This window comes from Schistocerca piceifrons, chromosome 2, assembly GCF_021461385.2.
Source record: "Schistocerca piceifrons isolate TAMUIC-IGC-003096 chromosome 2, iqSchPice1.1, whole genome shotgun sequence".
Lineage (NCBI taxonomy): Eukaryota > Metazoa > Arthropoda > Insecta > Orthoptera > Acrididae > Schistocerca > Schistocerca piceifrons.
The window spans coordinates 147,368,244-147,387,995 of NC_060139.1; the positions used below are offsets into that span (position 1 = coordinate 147,368,244).

Here is a 19,752-nt window from a genome sequence, read left to right on the forward strand (position 1 = left end):
GTATATAAGTAATTATTAATGCGTGATGTGCTCGAAATAGCTACTACTTTTGTTTTATCCGCATCCACAGATGGCCGCTGGCCCCTGACAACTATTAATTTTCATGTTGGTTCTTGAATAGGAGTATTATAGTCAAATGAAACGGAAGCCGGCCGGGATGAAATGCTCGAAATGCTCACAAAGACACGGCGGTAACAAAAAATTGCTCCGTCAAGAGGATAATTTTAGAAATGATTTTTTTTTTTTTTTTGTGACCGCCCATAGCTGCAGCTTCGCGTGTTCTTCCGCATCTGGGGCAAGTCGAGAAACTCGGGCTTTAGAAGAGCACCGAAGCTCTGTGATTTCGTTTCCTGGGGGCCGCGAACGTGGCGCTGCCGCGAGCCCTACAATTATATCAACCGATCGACCGACCAGCGGAATCAAGGGAGAATGGGCAGGCATGAAGTGGAAGCGTTTAGGCGTTTGAATGGTTGAGTCGATGTTTCAGAGTGTTTCGAACCCTCTGATACGTAACGAATACACGGCGGAATAACAGGAAGTCATGCAACGATGTTAACCATCGCGCAATCAGAGAACTCAAGTTGTTTATCAAAGACGACGCTGTTATCGTGTTGAGTTGTGAATTTTTGACGGGTTTTGGGTTGTCATATTTTAGATTGCACGATTGTGGCTAGATAAAGGCGTTACTTCGCATACTGTTACAACATAGTACGTAATTTACGCTTTAGAAAATATTTACCTACACCATTTTCTTTGTGACCTGGAGCTACCTGGAAAGCTTCGTCTCGTTCCGTCTTTACAACTTGATCTCGTTTCGTCTTTACTCTTCCAGTCCTATTGAAATGGAAATAATACAGTTGCGCTTCATTTGTCTTAAATATCGATATTTGCTACATTTTTCTGCTTTTTCTATTTCATTATGCATTATCAATAAAGTTAATTATGCTGTTCATAACTATGTCTTCTTGTTGCGGAATTATTACTGAACCCCCCCCCCCCCATCGATTAGAGGATTTTATGGTAGAAGTAATTAAAAGCTGGATTCCTAATGATAGTAGCTCTGCAGCGTTAGTCCTGAGTTAACTTCAACTGTTCTTCAATAAGGTATCAGGCGAGTACTGCAGTAGTCAAAGCACTAAGTGAATACGCTGTAGCTTTCCTAAAAGATTTTATGCGAATTAGAGGACGGTTATTTTTAAAAGGACGCAATCGCATTACTCTACCAGCTCTCTGTCTACACGGAGCGAGGTGGCGCAGTGGTTAGCACACTGGACTCGCATTCGGGAGGACGACGGTTCAATCCCGCGTCCGGCCATCCTGAGTTAGGTTTTCCGTGATTTCCCTAAATCGATCCAAGCAAATGCCAGGATGGTACCTTTGAAATGGCACGGCCGACTTCCTTCCCTCATCCGATGAGACCGATGACCTCGCTGTTTGGCCTCTTCCCCCCAAACAAACAACAACAACCCTGTCTACAGTTTTTTAAATTTAAGTTAATAATTTATTTAGAACTACTGGTCAGAATGAGATTTTCACTCTGCAGCGGAGTGTGCGCGGATATGACACTTCTTGGTAGATTAAAACTGTGTGCCGGACAGAGACTCGAATTCGGAACCTTTGCCTAGGTCCCGAGTCCGAGTCTCGGTCTGGCACACAGTCTTAAGCTGTCAGGAAGTTTCAACTATTGGTCAGTTTAAGACTTTCAAATTGCAAAATGAAGTACTTATTCTAACGAAATAGCCTGCTGAAACATTTGGAGGTACTGTGGTGCTCACCCAATAGACTGCTGTTTTCTGTAGTAATGATCACGCCTTTGGGATTCAAAACAAAAGGATTCTTCGTGAGACTATCTAAACAGAAGTATGTAGGGGCGTATTACCTTCCCATATGAGGCTTATTTGAGGCAGCAGATATGACGCTGATTTTAAGAGTATTTTACTACATACTAACATTTCGTGTTCATCAGGTTTTTCTAGAGAGTAACCTTCTGTGGTCTCAGTTTTTTGGACATTGACAGTATAGTTCGACCAGACATTCACCCAAGCCTCGTCCACCATGTGTATGTCGTTTATGGGACGAGTACGATGCCAGTTCATGGTGATGGGTCTGGGTCTGCAGATCGTCCATTTCTGCCTCGACGGACCACAGAGTTCTTTTGTTCACGGGTTATTGTCATTTAACTTGTGTACTGCAGACGAGCGAAGCTGAAATTTTTTTCTGCAGGACTACTTGCTAATTAAAATTAAGCAGAGGTATTAGATCTTCTGTTCGAAGCTGTTGATGGTGCCCCATCACAGCTTGTGCAGGGGTATGTCAGTGAAATAGAATGAAATCTGATTGTATTGGCTCTAGAGTCACATGTTGATGATTCCCTTTTGGCTTGCATGTGCAGATATTAGTCGACCACAGAATTATTTTATGGGAGTGAGGGCGCATCGGTCGGCTTATTGTGAGTGTTTATGGCGATGTTTCAAGAGGACATGCTGAACCACCTGATAGTATATGCACAGCTGTCTTGAAATCATTCACAGTGCGAAGTGCTTTCCTTAGTCACTTCTGTACTTGTTTACTGTTCTTGTTTTCTGATAACGGTCGTGGAAGGCCAAATGTAATAACATCGCCGTCGGCTACTACACAAGTAAGCGCACCGTCAACCTCAGGGGTATAAGCGGATAACATGGGAATTTCTTTTTCTGAATATACACAACTGTATGCCTTACATACAATTTCGCAACACATTTGTTATCTTGTGTAAGTAATTACCAGAATACAGCACTGAAGTCATATGTTATAAACTACAGCAGTGCTACTTCAGGGCCGGCCGGTGTGGCCGTGCGGTTAAAGGCGCATCAGTCTGGAACCGCGTGACCGCTACGGTCGCAGGTTCGAATCCTGCCTCGGGCATGGATGTGTGTGATGTCCTTAGGTTAGTTAGGTTTAATTAGTTCTAAGTTCTAGGCGACTGATGACCTCAGCAGTTAAGTCGCATAGTGCTCAGAACCATTTGAACCATTTTGAGCTACTTCAGGATGTCCCAACAAAAATGACAATGAGGGTCGTTACAAACACACACACACACACACACACAAGCGCACGCAAACACAAGAAGTACTGAAATTTTAACCATAATAATGCAGTAAATAAATGATTTTTTACTTTATCTACAAAAGAGCGTGCACTACTTCCAGTAGAAAATTTTTGGCTTTGTTTCAAGCCTCATCTATTTTATATGGTATATAAATTGTGCTAGTTAGTATTGCATCGATCTAATAAAAACGCCGTCAGGGTTTTACTAAAAAGTGAGAACGGTTAAATAATCTTTATCTTATGTAGAAAACTACTGTAATTTATATCGCTCACTGAGCGCGGAACTTCTCTTGTTGCCTTTCCATGTTCAAGGATATTGAAATTTTTATTGTGTATACTACAAACAGAACAACATGGATAGCATATGAACAAAGAAGCAAATTTGCGCTTTAATTGCGCTAACGTGGCAATTTTATTGTCGTTCATTTTCATGATCAAACTAAGCGGCACGCGTTAGATACAGAATGTCCCAGGAGGGATGGTCAAGTTTCACGGACATGACAGGAACGATCATTCTAAACAAAATATGTCTAATAAGCATGGGCTCTAAAGTGCACACGTTAATAGCTATGAATACTTCTTCAATTTTGATACTGTGAAACAAATCCCTCCTACTGCAAGTTCTTTGCTTTCCACATTTTGAGAAGAGGTTGTATGGATCAAAACAAGAAACAATTGTCCAGTAAAAATGGACTCTAAAACGAATACCTTAAGAGATATGAGCACTTGTTCTTCTCCTCTTCTTTTGAACAAGCGCTTATAGCTGTTAAGGTATGCGTGTTAGTGCCCATGTTTATTAGACAATTTTTTCTTGTATTGGTCCACACAATCGCTTCTCAAACAATGGAAAGCAAGTAACCTGCAGTAGGAGAGATTTGATTCAGAGTATCGAAGCTGAAGAGGTGCTCATAGCCGTTAAGGTATCCATTTTAGAGACCATTAATCCTATACATTTTTTGCTTCGCATGATCGTTCCTATCACGTGCCTGAGTGTTGACCATCCCTCCTGGGACCCCCTGAAACAGACAACTGCCGCTTTCGAATGCAAAACACTACGAGGAACACGTCCCGTGTGATGTACGGGCTCTTTTCTGATACCCAAACCTTCAGATATCAGATCGGTACTCAACGCTGCATGTCGATAGAGTATGCATGAAAACACCAATTTAGTTCGTGCTGTGTGCTGTCGTCCAGCAGAAAATGCGTAAACAGTAATTAAAAGTATCATCAAAGCTACGGAGCACAGGAAAAACATACGTGTTAGTGTCTGTGTTGTAGATATCGCGTGGGTAAAAAGGTAGAGCGTTTGGTCGTCTTACCAAAGTTCTTTCGTTCAAAATTCACTGCTGACCATTTTGGTGACTGTTTAGCTTGGAAGTGTTATCTAGGAGAACATTTTCCTGACATATAAAGAACTTTTCAGAGTTTGTAGCAATGTTCTTTTGGCAGTCTGTTTTTGTTTCGTCATATGAACTTTTTGTACTTATTATTGATCTTATTATTATGTTTATTATTAATTATTGTCGCGGTGGCCGTGCGGTTTTAGGCGCTTCAGTCCGGAACCCCGCGACTGCTACGGTTGCAGGTTCGAATCCTGCCTCGGGCATGGATGTGTGTGATGTCCTTAGGTTAGTTAGGTTTAAGTAGTTCTAAGTTCTAGGGGACTGATGACCTCAGATGTTAAGTCCCATAGTGCTCAGAGGCATTTGAACCATTTGAACCAATAATTATTGCACCGAAAAGCCAAAGAAATTGGTATACTTGGCTAATAAGAATCTTGCAGAGCTGTCCGTAAATCCGCAAGAGTACGAGGGGTGGAGATCTCTTCTGAACAGCAAGTGGCAAGGAATCCCAGAGATGCTCAATAAGTTCACGTCGGGGGAGTTTGGTGGCCAGCGGAAGTGTTTAAACGCAGAAACAGCTACTCTGTATCAATTCTGGACGTGTTGGGTATCACTGTCCTTCTGGAATTGCCCAAATCCGACGGATTGCACAATGGACATGAACGGATGCAAGTGATAGAAAGGATGCTTACGTAGGTGTAACCTGTCAGAGTCGTATCTAGACGTATCAGGGGTCCCATATCACTCCAACTGCACACTACCCAGACCATTAAAGAGCCTGCATCAGCTTGAAAAGTCCCTTGCTGACATGCACGGTCCATGGATTCATGTGGTTGTCTCCGTATACATTCATCCGCAAGATACAATATGAAACGAGGCTCGTCCAACCAGGCAAAATGTTTCCAGTCATCAACAGTCCAATGTCGGTGCTGAAGGGCCCAAGAGAGGCGTAAAGCTTTGTGTCGTACAGTCATCAAGGGTACACGACTGCGCTTTCGGCTCCGAAAGTTTATATCGACGATGTTTCGTCGAATGTTTCTCACGCTTGTTGATGGCGCAGAATTGAAATCTGCAGCAATTTGCGGAATAGTTCACTTCTGTCACGTTGAGCAAATCTCTCCAGTGGTCGTTTGTCCTGTTCTTGCAGGATCTTTTTCCGGCCACAACGATGTCGGGAGATCTGATGTTTTACCGGATTCCTGATATTCACGGTATACTCGTGAAATGGTCGTGCTTCATCGATACCTCGGAAAGGCTTTGTCCCTCGGTCGTGTGCCGACTGTAACATCACGGTCAAACTCACTTAAATATTGATAACCTGTCAGTGTAGCAGCAGTAACCGATCTAACAACTGCGCCAGACACTTGTTGTCTTATATAGACGTTGCCGACCTCAGCGTGTTCTGCCTGTTTACATATCACTGTATTTGAATACCCTTGCGTTTATCAGTTTCATTGGCTCAAAAATGGTTTAAATGGCTCTAAGCACTATGCGAGTTAACATCTGAGGCCATCAGTCTCCTAGGCTTAGAACTACGTAAACCTAACTAACCAGAGGACATCACACATATCCATGCCCGAGGCAGGATTCGAACCTGCGACCGTAGCAGCAGCGCGGTTCCGGACTGAAGCGCCTAGAACCGCGAGACCACCGCGGCCGGACGTTTCATTGGCGCTTCAGAATATTATTACTATCACTTCCACACGTGCTATTGAGTTGTTTTTTTATTTTTCTGTTCTCATTGTGCAATCTGTGAAACTCAATAGGTTTACTCCTTTCAAAGAAACTGAGCGAAAGCAAGCTGCCAATGGAACGTTGCTGTTAACTCCACACAGTCGCTTTATATGTCATAAATACATTGTCCCATATAACAATTTCACTTAAAATACAGTAAAAATATTTTCTGTCATTGGGTTTTGAACTCGGATAGCTTAGTAATGCTAATGCTCTGCCAACTTCCCCACGAAAGCAACATATGAGGAATACTCACAGTTTTGCATCTGCTGCGCTCCGTAGTTCTGTTGTTACTTTTAATTAACATTACGCCCATTCCCGAGTGTCTGACATCTGGAGGTTTGGGTGAGAGAGTGCACGAACCACAATGAAAACCACGTTTGGCGTGTATCGCGACGTGGCAAATCGTCCCGTGTGAGGTCGCTTTCGGTCGCAGGTTCGAATCCTGCCTCGGGCATGGATGTGTGTGATGTCCTTAGGTTAGTTAGGTTTAAGTAGTTCTAAGTTCTAGGGGACTGATGACCTCAGCTGTTGAGTCCCATAGTGCTCAGAGCCATTTGAACAATTTGAGGACGCTTTAGACAGCTCTGGCTGACCGAGTTTTGCGCGGAAATCTGGAGTACAGCGATCACTCTCGGGTGGTGTGGGAGTGTTAATGAGGAGCTATTTATGGCCTGATGCGGTATTTGCTCGTCGACCCTGTAGGAAAGAAAACGGCCGGTGGGGGGACGCGCGGCAGAGCGGCAAACGGACTCCGCAGGTGGACGCGCTGCTCTTACGTAACGGCCTGGCTGGCTGGCTGCCAGCTAGCGTTACCCAACATCCAATAACCCGCCTTCAGTTACCCGACTGATCGCTTTCTTCCGCCACAACCCGAGCCGATCGGATCCGATGCGCGCCCGCCGGACCGGACCGGGCTGGGACGAGAGGCACAGGGCGCGACGCAAGTCCCCTCCACCACGCACCAGCCGCCCCAGCAGCGCCCAGTCTCACGCTCCGCTACCTGCCGGTAACCCGAGCTCCAGTCCAGTGCGTGGCGCGCCGCTGTCGTAAACGGCCGACCTCGCTCGCGTACGGGGATGACCTTCACACGGTAGTTACAAACTCCATGAACATTTCAAAATATCGGTACTCATAAATGGCCGAGAATAACGCAACAAATGATACAGCCTGCGAAAAACAAACTCTCAAGGTTTTGTTTTACAGTGGTCAAAAGCTTCCATGTGCACAACCTTCGTGACACGACACAAAAAAAATTCAAATGGCTCTGAGCACTATGGGACTTAACTTCTGAGGTCATTAGTCCCCTAGAAATTAGAACTACTTAAACCTAACTAACCTAAGGACATCACACACATCCATGCCCGAGGCAGGATTCGAACCTGCGACTGTAGCGGTTCCGGACTATAGCGCCTAGAACCGCTCGGGTCACTCCGGCCGGCGACACTACACACATCTGATCGGTAGCCCAATTCTGACCAATATCCCTAACTTCTGTATGCTGCAGAATCCTTGAACATATTCTCAGTGCGAATGTAATAAACTTGAGCCACAATTGCAGCACTTCGAGAAAGGTGATACCACTGACAGTTTTCTCAGCGAAGAAGAAGGGCCGACAGACTGTCCGTTAGACACAGCACACAACACGTTGACATTCTCGCAATACCAGACGTGATCGACAGTTGCATGTGGATTCTTTGTCCTCCACATATGTGTCTTGTGTCAGTCGAACTTTTCTGGAAGACGAACCGTGGCTTCGTCACTGGAGATTAGTTTTCTCTCGAAGTCATTTTCGGGGCGGTTCGGCTTATCAGTGTAGAATTGCACAGGGCGCAGTTTCTCGTGTCATTGCTCTTGGCTTGCAGTAGCTTCATTTGTACGGCTTTGCTAATAATAGATTACGAAGGACTTCCCACGCCATCGGCTGAGGGATGTTCAGTTCTGCATTGGATTTGTAAGATACGCAACGTAACGCCTCTAACACGGTCCGCTGTCTGTTCTGACACATCCGGCTGGCCAGAATATTTTGCAACAATCCTCGTCGAATTTCTTGTAATACTTCAGTACGTTGTTGTAAACTGTTGATGTCTTCCGCAACTAGCCACGGAAAGCTCTTTGCACTATAACTAGCAATTGGCAACAAACAAATTCCAGCATACAAAATGCTTTCTCCTCCTCGTTCGCCATTCTCAGAATCTACGGCCAATGGTGAGCTTCTCGGCGCTTTATCACAAGAACTTGCCGGCAGCATGTAAAAATTAAAAAAGAATTAAGCTTATCTGTCAAGTACTCTGTCATTTGTTCAGTTATATGTGCCCACTTATGGAATTCTTACGAATTTCTAAAAGTGTTTCATCGGCTTTATAATCACACTGTATATTTCGTGAATGATGTGTGTATAACACACATTAATAAGCTACTGTGTACAAAGTATTTAAGGGTAGTTTCTTTATATGGTTGTCACAAATGCTCGTAGTTATGTACGATATAAGGATATCAGTCACGAAAATGTTAGTGCCGGCCGCTGTGGCCGAGCGGTTCTAGGCGCCTCAGTCTGGAACCACGTGACCACTCCGGTCGCAGGTTCGAATCCTGTCTCGGGCATGGGTGTGTGTGATGTCGTTAGGTTTAAGTAGTTCTAAGTTCTAGGGGACTGAGGACCTCAGATGTTAAGTCCCATAGTGCTCAGAGCCATTCGAACCATTTTTGATAAATATGCGTGAAAAGGGCTCGCACAGAATCGCGGTTTGGAGGGGAAGGGGTATCTTGGTGCTCAGTTCCCATTTGAGAAAGGAACTGGGGGAGAAGAGGTTTTGGTTTTGCCCGAAAGAGCGGCCGTTTGTGTAGCCATATGTCTTACTGTGGCTATGTTTGAGTGTATTAATCAGATTTCAACGACGAACCGGAGCTGGCGTCCTAGCAAACTGTACGAATTGGTTAATTCCTTTTGGAAAAGATTATAATTGGGCTGAAATTAATGCTCAGCTGCGGCCACCATTTGTATGTGCATCGTCCGGATCTTACGTGCAACAGTCATCCTTAAATAACACTGGAGCGAGACTCATGGTTCAAATTTGGTCCACCGGTGTCTTAGACCTTGGTCGAAGATAAGTTTTAACCATTTGAAAAAAATAGTGCTTCGTTTGGATTTTATGCGCAAAAGACGTATTTTAAACTTATACCAATCAGTTGAAGGTAGACAGATGGATGAAGTCATTTTTTTTAATCCAGTTGTCTGTCATTGAGATACGATGGTTTAAATTTGAGCTAAATGTAACACCTAAAATTCGTTCTTACGTGAATTGAATGCGCGGAAATTGTTTAAAACGAATCAAATAAATAAAATTGCGTTCTTCCGATAAAACTGAAAATCTCTTTAAAGAATCTAGCTTCATTCGGATTTTATGTGCAAATATATGTTTTTTGTCAGGTTTTTTAAGCATGCCGCTTCTGTGTTTCAAACTTGTGCTAATCGGTTCAAATATTTTAAGAAGGCAGGCAAATACACGTAAATAATGGCCGTCGTGTTGTCTTGTGAAAGATTTATCCGTTGCCACGAAATAAGCAAGTTGGTTCTAAAGGTATTAAAAAACCATACCGGATCAGTCGTCGTCCAAGTCAACATCAATTGCCAAGATATGGCGGTCTAATGTCAAAATTATGGTAGAGTAAAAGTTGGGAACTGGAATGAAAAATGCTACTACTGTAGCACAAGGAAGGCGAATGTGTCCTAGGCACACTTACGGAGGTAAATGAAGGGAAGCAGTTTTTCGATTTATCTGGCAGCTACAAAGACCTTAAATCAAAACATCTTCGTGTTTTCCGCGAGTTAACCCTACACTAGCGCAGTGAACTTTCTCAAATCCACCCATGTTACACGTGTGATGGGAGTTGTACGAACAAACAGACACAAATGTAAGTGCTTTTGCGTGGAGATGTATCTGTAATAGGGAGTATCCCAGAGTGGGGATGCATGCCTCCTAAGCTTTAATGACACGCTGTGTCGTGTTGTACTACACGACAAACACCATGTTGGATAACATAGTAGCATGTGTCATGTTATACGACATGACATCATGTATCACGTTACAGTGCTTTCAACATTGCAGCCCAGTCAGCAGTCGTGATAATCTAATATATAAGAAATTACCAGCCTCGATTGCGGTAATAAAACCAACCTTTACCTGGGTTTCAGCCCAAGTAATTGAGCCTTTTTCAGAGGATAAACCTGTATCTATAATATGTCTTCAAGGGCATGGTCTAGAAATAAAGCTAAAACAGCCTGAATAGGCGTAGTCACCTTTTAAAAATGCAGTACATAGGTAATAAGTCCCCATGGACGCCGTGCGGTGGACCTCGGAAGCTCACGTCTTGGTGCTGACTTAGTACCTTTGTACTGCATTTTTAAAATGTGACTATACCTATTCAGGCTGTTTTAGTTTTATTTCTATACCATGCCCTCGTAGACATATTATTGAATCAGATATATCTTTTGAAGAAGGCTCAATTACTTGGGCTGAAACCTAGGTAAAGGTTGGTTTCTTTACCGCAATCGAGGCTGATAGTTTCTTATATGTTATGTATCATGTTACCTTACTTGACTCGATGAATTGCTTTCATGGCATGGGTACTAATAGTAATAAGTAAAAAAGCGCAAGTATGTCAAGATGCTTTAATTTAAATATCTTTGAATCTGTCAGATAAGTCGAAAAGCTAGTTCCCTTCTTTTAGATTCCAAATTCTACCCGGGATATATATATATATATATATATATATATATATATGCTACGGTAGTAACATTTTTCATTCTGGTATCTTTATATTCGTCTTTCTAAGAGCTTACGAATGGCATTAAAAACAGTACATAGTTCTACTCAGATGAAATATTCGTCATTCACTATCTCGGGTGATGCAAGAGTATTACATAGAATAAAATTAGGTGGCCCTTTGCCTGCTATCATTTGCCTTAAACCTCGTTTCGTTATCTTGAAATTATCACAAAATAGTAAAGGTACAAGGCATACGTGATTAACACCGCGTACTTAATGTAGTGGTAGATGAGCCGTTTTTCACTGAGGCACCTTTTTTCCTTTGTTTCCTGTAAAGATGTGTGAGGCTGTAGAATGTTCCAGCGTACTGCTGTGCGTTTTAAATGTGGCGGTGGGAAAGGAAACACACACTCGCTCACTGCCTGCTGGTGTTGCATTTTGGTTATAGGAGTAGTAGAGAATTAGATAGTCACTCTCCTTATCGTGGAACGAAAAAATTCTGAATATCTACGTCCTTTGCTTATATTACCAGCATAGTGCTTCTCTTTCGTCATCGAGAAGTACACTAAGTCAACCATGTCACAAAAATGTGATAGTCGTTTTTCGGTTGGTTAAGGATGATTTCTTCTCTTGTAGACTTTCCTTGTTGTTTCTTCTTTTAATTTATATTATGTCAGTAGGAAGTTTCTTCGTGAAGTTTATCCATCTACTAACACAAGTACTGCGATGCGAAATATCCCATTCTGCATGTATGGAGGAATCACAAATAACAAAAACCAGACTAAATCTCTTCTTCAAAAATAAAATCGCCATGAGAACTGTAAGGATTCTTGAAAACAGAAATCTATTTGCAGCTAAATTCTTGATGAGCTACTAAGTCACTTCCCGCCGTTTCACTACTTCGTTGTCTAAAATAGAACCTCTCCCGTGAGGCAAAAGCAAAACGAGAGTAAATAAATGGAAATAGAGTTAAAGAGCGAACAGTATAAGAAACTAAACTGGTACCGCTAATAACTGCTCGATTTGTTTAACACGTTGACTACCGGCCACGGAAACCTTGCAATTTCTTAGAACGCCGGCCTTTTGTATGGTTTATCGATATTTGTTAAGAGGTCTGTCCAACAATGAAGACCGATCGAGTCCGCCAACGTAAAAAATTTCGTATTTAGAAGCGGGAGAAATCGTTTCTCTTCAGATGACGGGATCGCAGTCTACCGAAATTTCCGCATCCCGTGAACTGACGGGGTCGGTTACCTGGATTTTGGCTGCCTATCGCGTAAGAAATGAGAATGAGTGTCATCTTCACTGTTCCGACACGATCTCGAAGTCATCTGGTGCGTCTGGTACTATACGGTGGACATGGCCAATTGAGAAGCTACTCGACCGATTACGGGCGGTTCCAGGATGAAGAAACCCGACATCGTCCGGGTGAGTGGTAGCCGACCACATGTCCATTTACACCACATCCGACGAAGCCATTGACAGAGGATGCTGGCCGATGGAGATCGATTAACCCGTCTAAGGATAGAACGCGGAACTACATTGTTTTTTCACTATATGATTGAGTCTCGTATCGATTTCCTAGTGTTGGTTTTGTAAGCATAATGTGAATTCCTGCACCATAAAGTTGACACTCTCACATAGTAGTACATAAAATAAAAGTAGTCACCGTTCTCGCTCGAGAATGTCTGCTACATTAGTGGCGTGTAGTCCGTTGTGTTAAGAACGACCAGCTGTTATCCAGTTCCGAATTTGGACTTGATAGTGACAAAGAAAGCAGCCTGCATGTGAGTCGACGACGTGGCAATTGCCACTAAAAGAATGTTGTGTAGTATCTCTTTCGTTGCTATCGTGTCCGTGGTCACATCGTACCAAGCAGATCCAGCATATGTTGATAGTTGCGGGTGATGACGTCTAAGCACATTTTAATCCACTTCTTGATTGTAAAAATTTAGAGTATCGCGGCGGGAATACTGCTGATGGTACGCCCTTATACACTGTAGTTACCGGCTGCGATGTCATTGGTGCCCATGGCATCGCCATATACAGGGTGGTCCATTGATAGTGACCGGGCTAAGTATCTCACGAAATAAGCAGCAAACGAAAAAACTACAAAGAACGAAACTCGTCTAGCTTGAAGGGGGAAACCAGATGGCGCTATGGTTGGCCCGCTAGATGGCGCTGCCATAGGTCAAACGGATATCAACTTGTTTTTTAAAAATAAGAACCCCCATTTTTATTACATATTCGTGTAGTACGTAAAGAAATATGAATATTTTAGTTGGACCTCTTTTTTCGCTTTGTGATAGATGGTGCTGTTATAGTCACAAACGTGTAAGTACGAGGTATCACGTAACATTCCGCCAGTGCGGACGGTATTTGCTTCGTGATACATTACCCGTGTTAAAATGGACCGTTTATCAATTGCGGAAAAGGTCGATATCGTGTTGATGTCCGGCTATTGTGATCAAAATGCCCAACGGGCGTGTGCTATGTATGCTGCTCGGTATCCTGGACGACATCATCCAAGTGTCCCGACCGTTCGCCGGATAGTTACATTATTTAAGGAAACAGGAAGTGTTCAGCCACATGTAAAACGTCAACCACGACCTGCAACAAATGATAATGCGCAAGTAGGTGTTTTAGCTGCTGTCGCGGCTTATCCGCACATCAATAGCAGAGAAACTGCGCGAGAATCGGGTTGAGAATGCTACATCAACATCGATTGCACCCGTACCATATTTCTATGCACCAGGAATTGCATGGCGACGACTTTGAACGTCGTGTACAGTTCTGTCACTGGTCACAAGAGAAATTACGGGATGATGACAGATTTTTTGCACGCGTTCTATTTAGCGACGAAGCGTCATTCACCAACAGCGGTAACGTAAACCGGCATAATATGCACCATTGGGCAACGGAAAATCCACGATGGCTGCGACAAGTGGAACATCAGCGACCTTGGCGAGTTAATGTATGGTGCGGCATTATGGGAGGAAGGATAATTGGCCCCCATTTTATCGATGGCAATCTAAATGGTGCAATGTATACTGATTTCCTACGTAATGTTTTACTGATGTTTGTACAAGATGTTTCACTGCATGACAGAATGGCGATGTACTTCCAACATGATGAATGTCCGGCACATAACTCGCGTGCGGTTGAAGCGGTATTGAATAGCATATTTCATGACAGGTGGATTGGTCGTCGAAGCCCCATACCATGGCCTGCACGTTCACTCGATCTGACGTCCCCGGATTTCTTTCTGTGGGGAAAGTTGAAGGATATTTGCTGTCGTGACCAACCGAAAACACCTGGGAACATGCTTCAGCGCATTGTCAATCCATGTGTGAACATTACGGAAGGCGAACTACTCGTTGTTGTGAGGAATGTCGTTATACGTATTGCCAAATGCATTGAGGTTGACGGACATCATTTTGAGTATTTATTGCATTAATGTGGTATTTACAGGTAATAACGCTGTAACAGCATGCGTACTCAGAAATGATAAGGTCACACAGGTACATGTATCACAATGGAACAACCGAAATAAAATGTTCAAACGTACCTCCGTTCTGTATTTGAATTTAAAAACCCTACCTGTCACCAACCGTGCGTCTAAAATTGTGAGCCATACGTTTGTGACTATTACAGCGCCATCAATCACAAAGCGAAAAAAGTGGTCCAACTAAAACATTCATATTTCTTTACGTACTACACGAATATTTAACTAAAATGAGAGTTCCTATTAAAAAAAAAAAAAACAAACGCAGTTGATATCCGTTTGATCTATGGCAGCGCCATCTAGCAGGCCAACCATAGCGCCATCTGGTTTCCCTCTTCAAGCTAGACGAGTTTCGTTCTTTGTAGTTTTTTCGTTTGACACTTATTTCGTGAGATATTTGGCCCGGTCATGATCAATGTACCACCCTGTATAAGCTGACTCTTCATTCGATGCACCCGCCTAGACCTCGCGATCCCTGGATTCCACGCCTCGCTGAGCTGTTGGTGGCCTTCTCTATTAAAGGCGTTGTCCATGATTTTTGTTTCAATAGCTTCTTTGATTATACTGTTCCAGTGCGAGGAACGTTAGAGGTATCTCCAAAGTTGGTCCGGTGACCGTTTTTCAGTGCATGCGCGGAGCGAATTTCTCGCGGTAGCGTAGGCGACAACACCTGTCACGCTCCTTCCTACGTTGTTTTTCAGTGTGCACTGTTCGTGCGGTCTAGGATTGGCCACACTAGCAGGGTATCTCTCAAACCTCAGTAGTTCTGAGACCCGCCTCATCTTTAATTGGTCTCATAAATTGTTGGAGTTTTGACTGAAGCCTGAAGATCGATTTGACACTGTCTCTCACCGCCCACATTAGAACAACGCAGGACGAATCGTCAGAGGTGTGACACGAAAAAGACGCTTTAGCCGAGCAAGCTGTGGAAAACGGTCACCAGTTAAAATTTATCCGCACCTCTGTCATGGATGCACTAATCGTTTTTGGGACTGTGTAATTGAAGAAGCCAGCGAAATAAAAGTCGTCGACAACACCCTTAATACAGACGGCAGTCTACAGCTACGCGCGGCGGGGATTCCGCGGTCTCGATTTCGAGGTTGGCGTTTCGAACGTGGAGTGGGCGTACGGGCCCATCTATGGCGTTGCCGTGAGCACCACTGACGTCACAACTGACAGCTAGAGTACACAGCGTGTTCAGAAACTGCTGTTACAGACTTCTAGGACCTACAGAAAGGAGCGAGTAGATAATATTTTGAACTGGAATATATGTTCGGAAAAGCACCATTCCCGTGCTACAATCATTTGAAAACATGTTGGTAACACGACGCTTTTACATGTAGTTGACTAGGCGTGACCAGTACATCACTTTTTTTTTTACAATTACGCTCATTAATAGCGAAAGAAATTGCTTCTATACTCGCTGACGGGTTCCCTTTAACGCGATGCAACACGGCCTCTTCCAATTCGGCTCTGCGACGTCTCCTTGGAGCACCACGGTCATGCCTTTTGACGGTGAAGGTCCGCTTTCTCGGAGTCGTTGTGTAATTCAGGCAAAAGATTATGCACTTGCGTAAGGCATTATGAAGAACGATCTTGATGAAGACCACGAGCATCTCTTCCATTATCAAATGTTCAAATGTGTATGAATTACACACACCCATGCCCGAGGGAGGACTTTTGTTTTTTTTTTAATCTCATTTTGTTTGCTTTGGTTCTTTGTATCTGCTCGGGGCGGACGTCGCAAGACACAAGTTTCAGTTCGTCGTTGATCCATTAACTCAGTTTTTTTATTACAGAGGGCAGTTAAACCTCTGACCGAACACGCTGAGCTACCGTGCCGACAAACTCGAACCTCCGGCGGGAGGGGCCGCGCAATCCGTAACATAGCGTCTCTAAGCACGTGGACACTCCGCGTGGCTTTCCAGTATCGTGAGCGTCGCCATTCAGGAGGCTAATGTCGGTGCCTTCTACAAAAATGTATTCATCCATATTGCTCTGACACTCAGATACCTGAATGAGGCTCGAACCAGGTCAGGGAGGTAGCATCGACGTCAAATTAATCAGTGTATCTCCTAAAAAGCGGGCCCCCACCATGTCTACTCGGTTGCATACCTGCTTAGGAAACACGATTTCAAACGCCTGAAGCACGAAAATGGTGCGTTTCCGACATGGGTTCCAGTTCAAACTATTATGTATTCACTCCCCTCTATAAGTCCTAGAAGTCTGTAACTGGAACGTCCGAACACCCTGTATAAGTCATTCCATGTAGGCTTTCACGGCCGACGTCTTTATCAGTAAACTCTTCCGGGCTAAGTTGCCGTGGTCGATCTGTAGAACTTCTTCTCCCTGACGTTTCGTTCTCAACTACGGAGAACATCTTCCGAGGTGAGTCGACGACCCTGTATAAGTTCGTAAGGTCGTACAAGCGCCCATCAACAGTCACACAACGACAACACCCCCCCCCCCCCCCCCGCACACACACACACAAAACCCATACAAACACAATTTTAATTTTTGGCTGGGACAGTGGGCAGCATTCCCCCATGAACAAATTAAAATAGTCCCAATTCCGCAGCCCGACAGCGCTTTCGGGAGGTTGTCCGTGATTTTTCAGGCGAATACCAGACTGGGAATCCCCCGCCCCAAATGTTCCAAATTGGGATTCCCTCAGCTGCACTCATAGCTTACTGGCGTATTTGGTTGAAAAGAACCAAGTTCTACAACAGCTGATCTTTTTTTCACGAGTTAGGGATTAAAGCGGAATTAAAAACCATTTGAAAACGGTCAAGGTATACTTGGCCGAATGCCCGTGGTATTTTAACCACTAGACGTGGCTGAAGGGCCCCGAGAATACTGTGTTCAATTCCTGCGTAGATATTTAAATATCGTCGTCTGAGGCTCGTGTACTCAAGCAGTTCACGACAGAGGTGGACCAACTGAAGCCCCCTGTGTCCACGAGAGCGCGGCGGGCGGTGTGCGGCCTACCTTGCAGCGGTGTGGACGGCTCGGGCACCTTGAACCCGGTCGACGAGGACGAAGATGAGTCGCCGCTCTTGCGCCGATACTCCAGGTCCCGCAAGTGGTTGAAGGGCGTCGCATCGAGGAAGGGCCGCTGTCCGAACGCGATGGCGCGGATCTGCTGCTGTTGCCCTGCTGGGAGATATACCATCCGAGTCAGTGGCTTGCCTCACGGTCAAACTCTCGATCCGATTCACACGTAAGCTTACCAGATCCAAAATTAGCCACTCATATCATGTAGTCAAAACTTCGGTGAAATTCGAAGCAAAGACTTCACTATTAAGAGTGCAAGTGGAATTCCACTATTAAGCGCAGAGGATGAAGCGGATAGGTGGAGAGAGCACTTTGAGGGAGCGAAAGTGTTTAATGACGTGGTGGAAGAAGAAACTGGAGTGGATGTGAAAAACATAGGGGATCCAGTGTTGGTGTCGGTGTTCAACAGAGGTTTGAAAGACTTGCCAGCAATTAAAGCGGGAGGCAAAGGAAACATTCCTTCTTAATTTCTAAAATCGTTGGGCACAAGATACAGCCAAACGACTGTTCCAGTTAATTTGCAGGACCTATGGTTCCGGAGAAATATCATCAGACTTTCGGAAAGCCGGTCGGAGTGGCCGAGCGGTTCTAGGCGCTACAGTCTGGAACCGCGCGACCGCTTCGGTCGCAGGTTCGAATCCTGCCTCGGGAATGGATGTGTGTGATGTCCTTAGGTTAGTTAGGTTTAAGTAGTTCTAAGTTCTAGGGGACTTATGACCTCAGCAGTTGAGTCCCATAGTGCTCAGAGGCATTTGAACCATTTTGAACTTTCGGAAAAATATCATCGTCACAATTCCGAAGATAGAAAGGACAGATGAGTGCAAGAACGAACTGCTTAACAGCTCACGCATTAAAGTTTCCGACAATAAATAGTATACACTATAATCGAAAAGAAAATTGAGGATGTGTTGCATGACGTTGATCTCAGCTTTAGGAAAAGTAAAAGCACCACAGACGCAGATCTGGCATTGCCCTTGATATGGACGCAAGACGTAAGAAAAATCAAGATACGTTCATAGGATTTTTTGGCCTAGAAAAAACGTTCGACAACATAAAACATAGCGAATTGTTCGAAATTCTCAAGAAAAGTAATGATAAGTGGCAGAAATCAGAACGGCGAGAAACTTAACATCATAATTGGTGATAACGAAGTCGATGAAGATAGGCAGCGAAACAACCCATGGCGGAGGAGCAAGGGGAACAAAAAAAGGCAGAGTAGCACTGGCAAAAAAGGGTCTTTCTGGCCAGGAGAAGTTTACTAGTATCAAACATATGTCTTAATTTGAGGACGAGATTTCCGAGAATGTACGTTTGGAGCGCAGCAGAGGCAGTGAGACATGAACTGTGGGAAAACCGGAACAGAATAGAAGAGAAGCATCTGAGATGTTGTGATACAGAAGAACGTTGAAAATTAGATGGACTCATAAGGAGTGAGAAGGTTCTCCGCAGAATGGGCTAGGAAAGGAATGTATGGAAAGCACTGAAAAAGGGAAGCGACAAGATGATAGGACATCTTTTAAGAAGGTAAGGAATAACTTCCATGGTACGAGAAGGAGCTGTTGGGAGAGAAAACTGTAGAGGAAGACAGAGATTGGGATACGACCGGCAAATAACTGGGAACATAGGTTGAAGTGCTGCTCTGAGATGAACAGGTTGGCACAGGAGAATTCGTGGTCGGTGGCATCAAACCAGTCACAAGACTGATGACAGAAGAAAAAAAAAAAAAGAGCAAGAGGGAACAGTAATTCGAAGAGGTATTAAAAATAGGTTTAAGACGAAGGCGCAATGACGGCAGTAGGGAAAAAAAGACGCTCAAGAGTGAGATTAAAGTTCATGGTGAAAGAATATCAATCATAAGATTCATTTATCTTATTGTTATACTCAGTGAAAGTGACGAAGATTTATACGAAATATTGAATGAAATGAGTACACAGAATGAGCTGAGAATAAGCCGTAGAAGTTGAAAGCATTGAGGAGCAGCAGGAGTGACATTAGCGATAAATTTAACACGACAATTGGGGACCATGAAGTAGATGAAGTGGAAGAATTGTGCTACCTTGGGAGTAAAGTAATACATGACAGACGAAGCGAGTAGGAAGACCAAATGGTTCAAATGGCTCTAAGCACTATGGGCATCTGAGGTCATCAGTCCCCTAGAACTACTTAAACCTAACTAACCTAAGGACATCACACACATCCATGCCCGAGGCAGGATTCGAACCTGCGACCGTAGCACCAGTGCGGTTCCGGACTGAAGCAC

General features: G+C 44.0%; 1 protein-coding gene across 1 annotated transcript in view; it reads right to left on the minus strand.

Annotated features, from left to right (window-relative positions):
• The window catches only part of LOC124775207, a 183,844-nt gene that overhangs the window by 10,824 nt on the left and 153,268 nt on the right, over positions 1-19,752 (minus strand). The window contains exon 3 of the mRNA XM_047250045.1: positions 17,427-17,591. Coding sequence (XP_047106001.1) covers positions 17,427-17,591 — 165 coding nt within the window. The remainder of the gene's footprint in view (positions 1-17,426; positions 17,592-19,752) is intronic.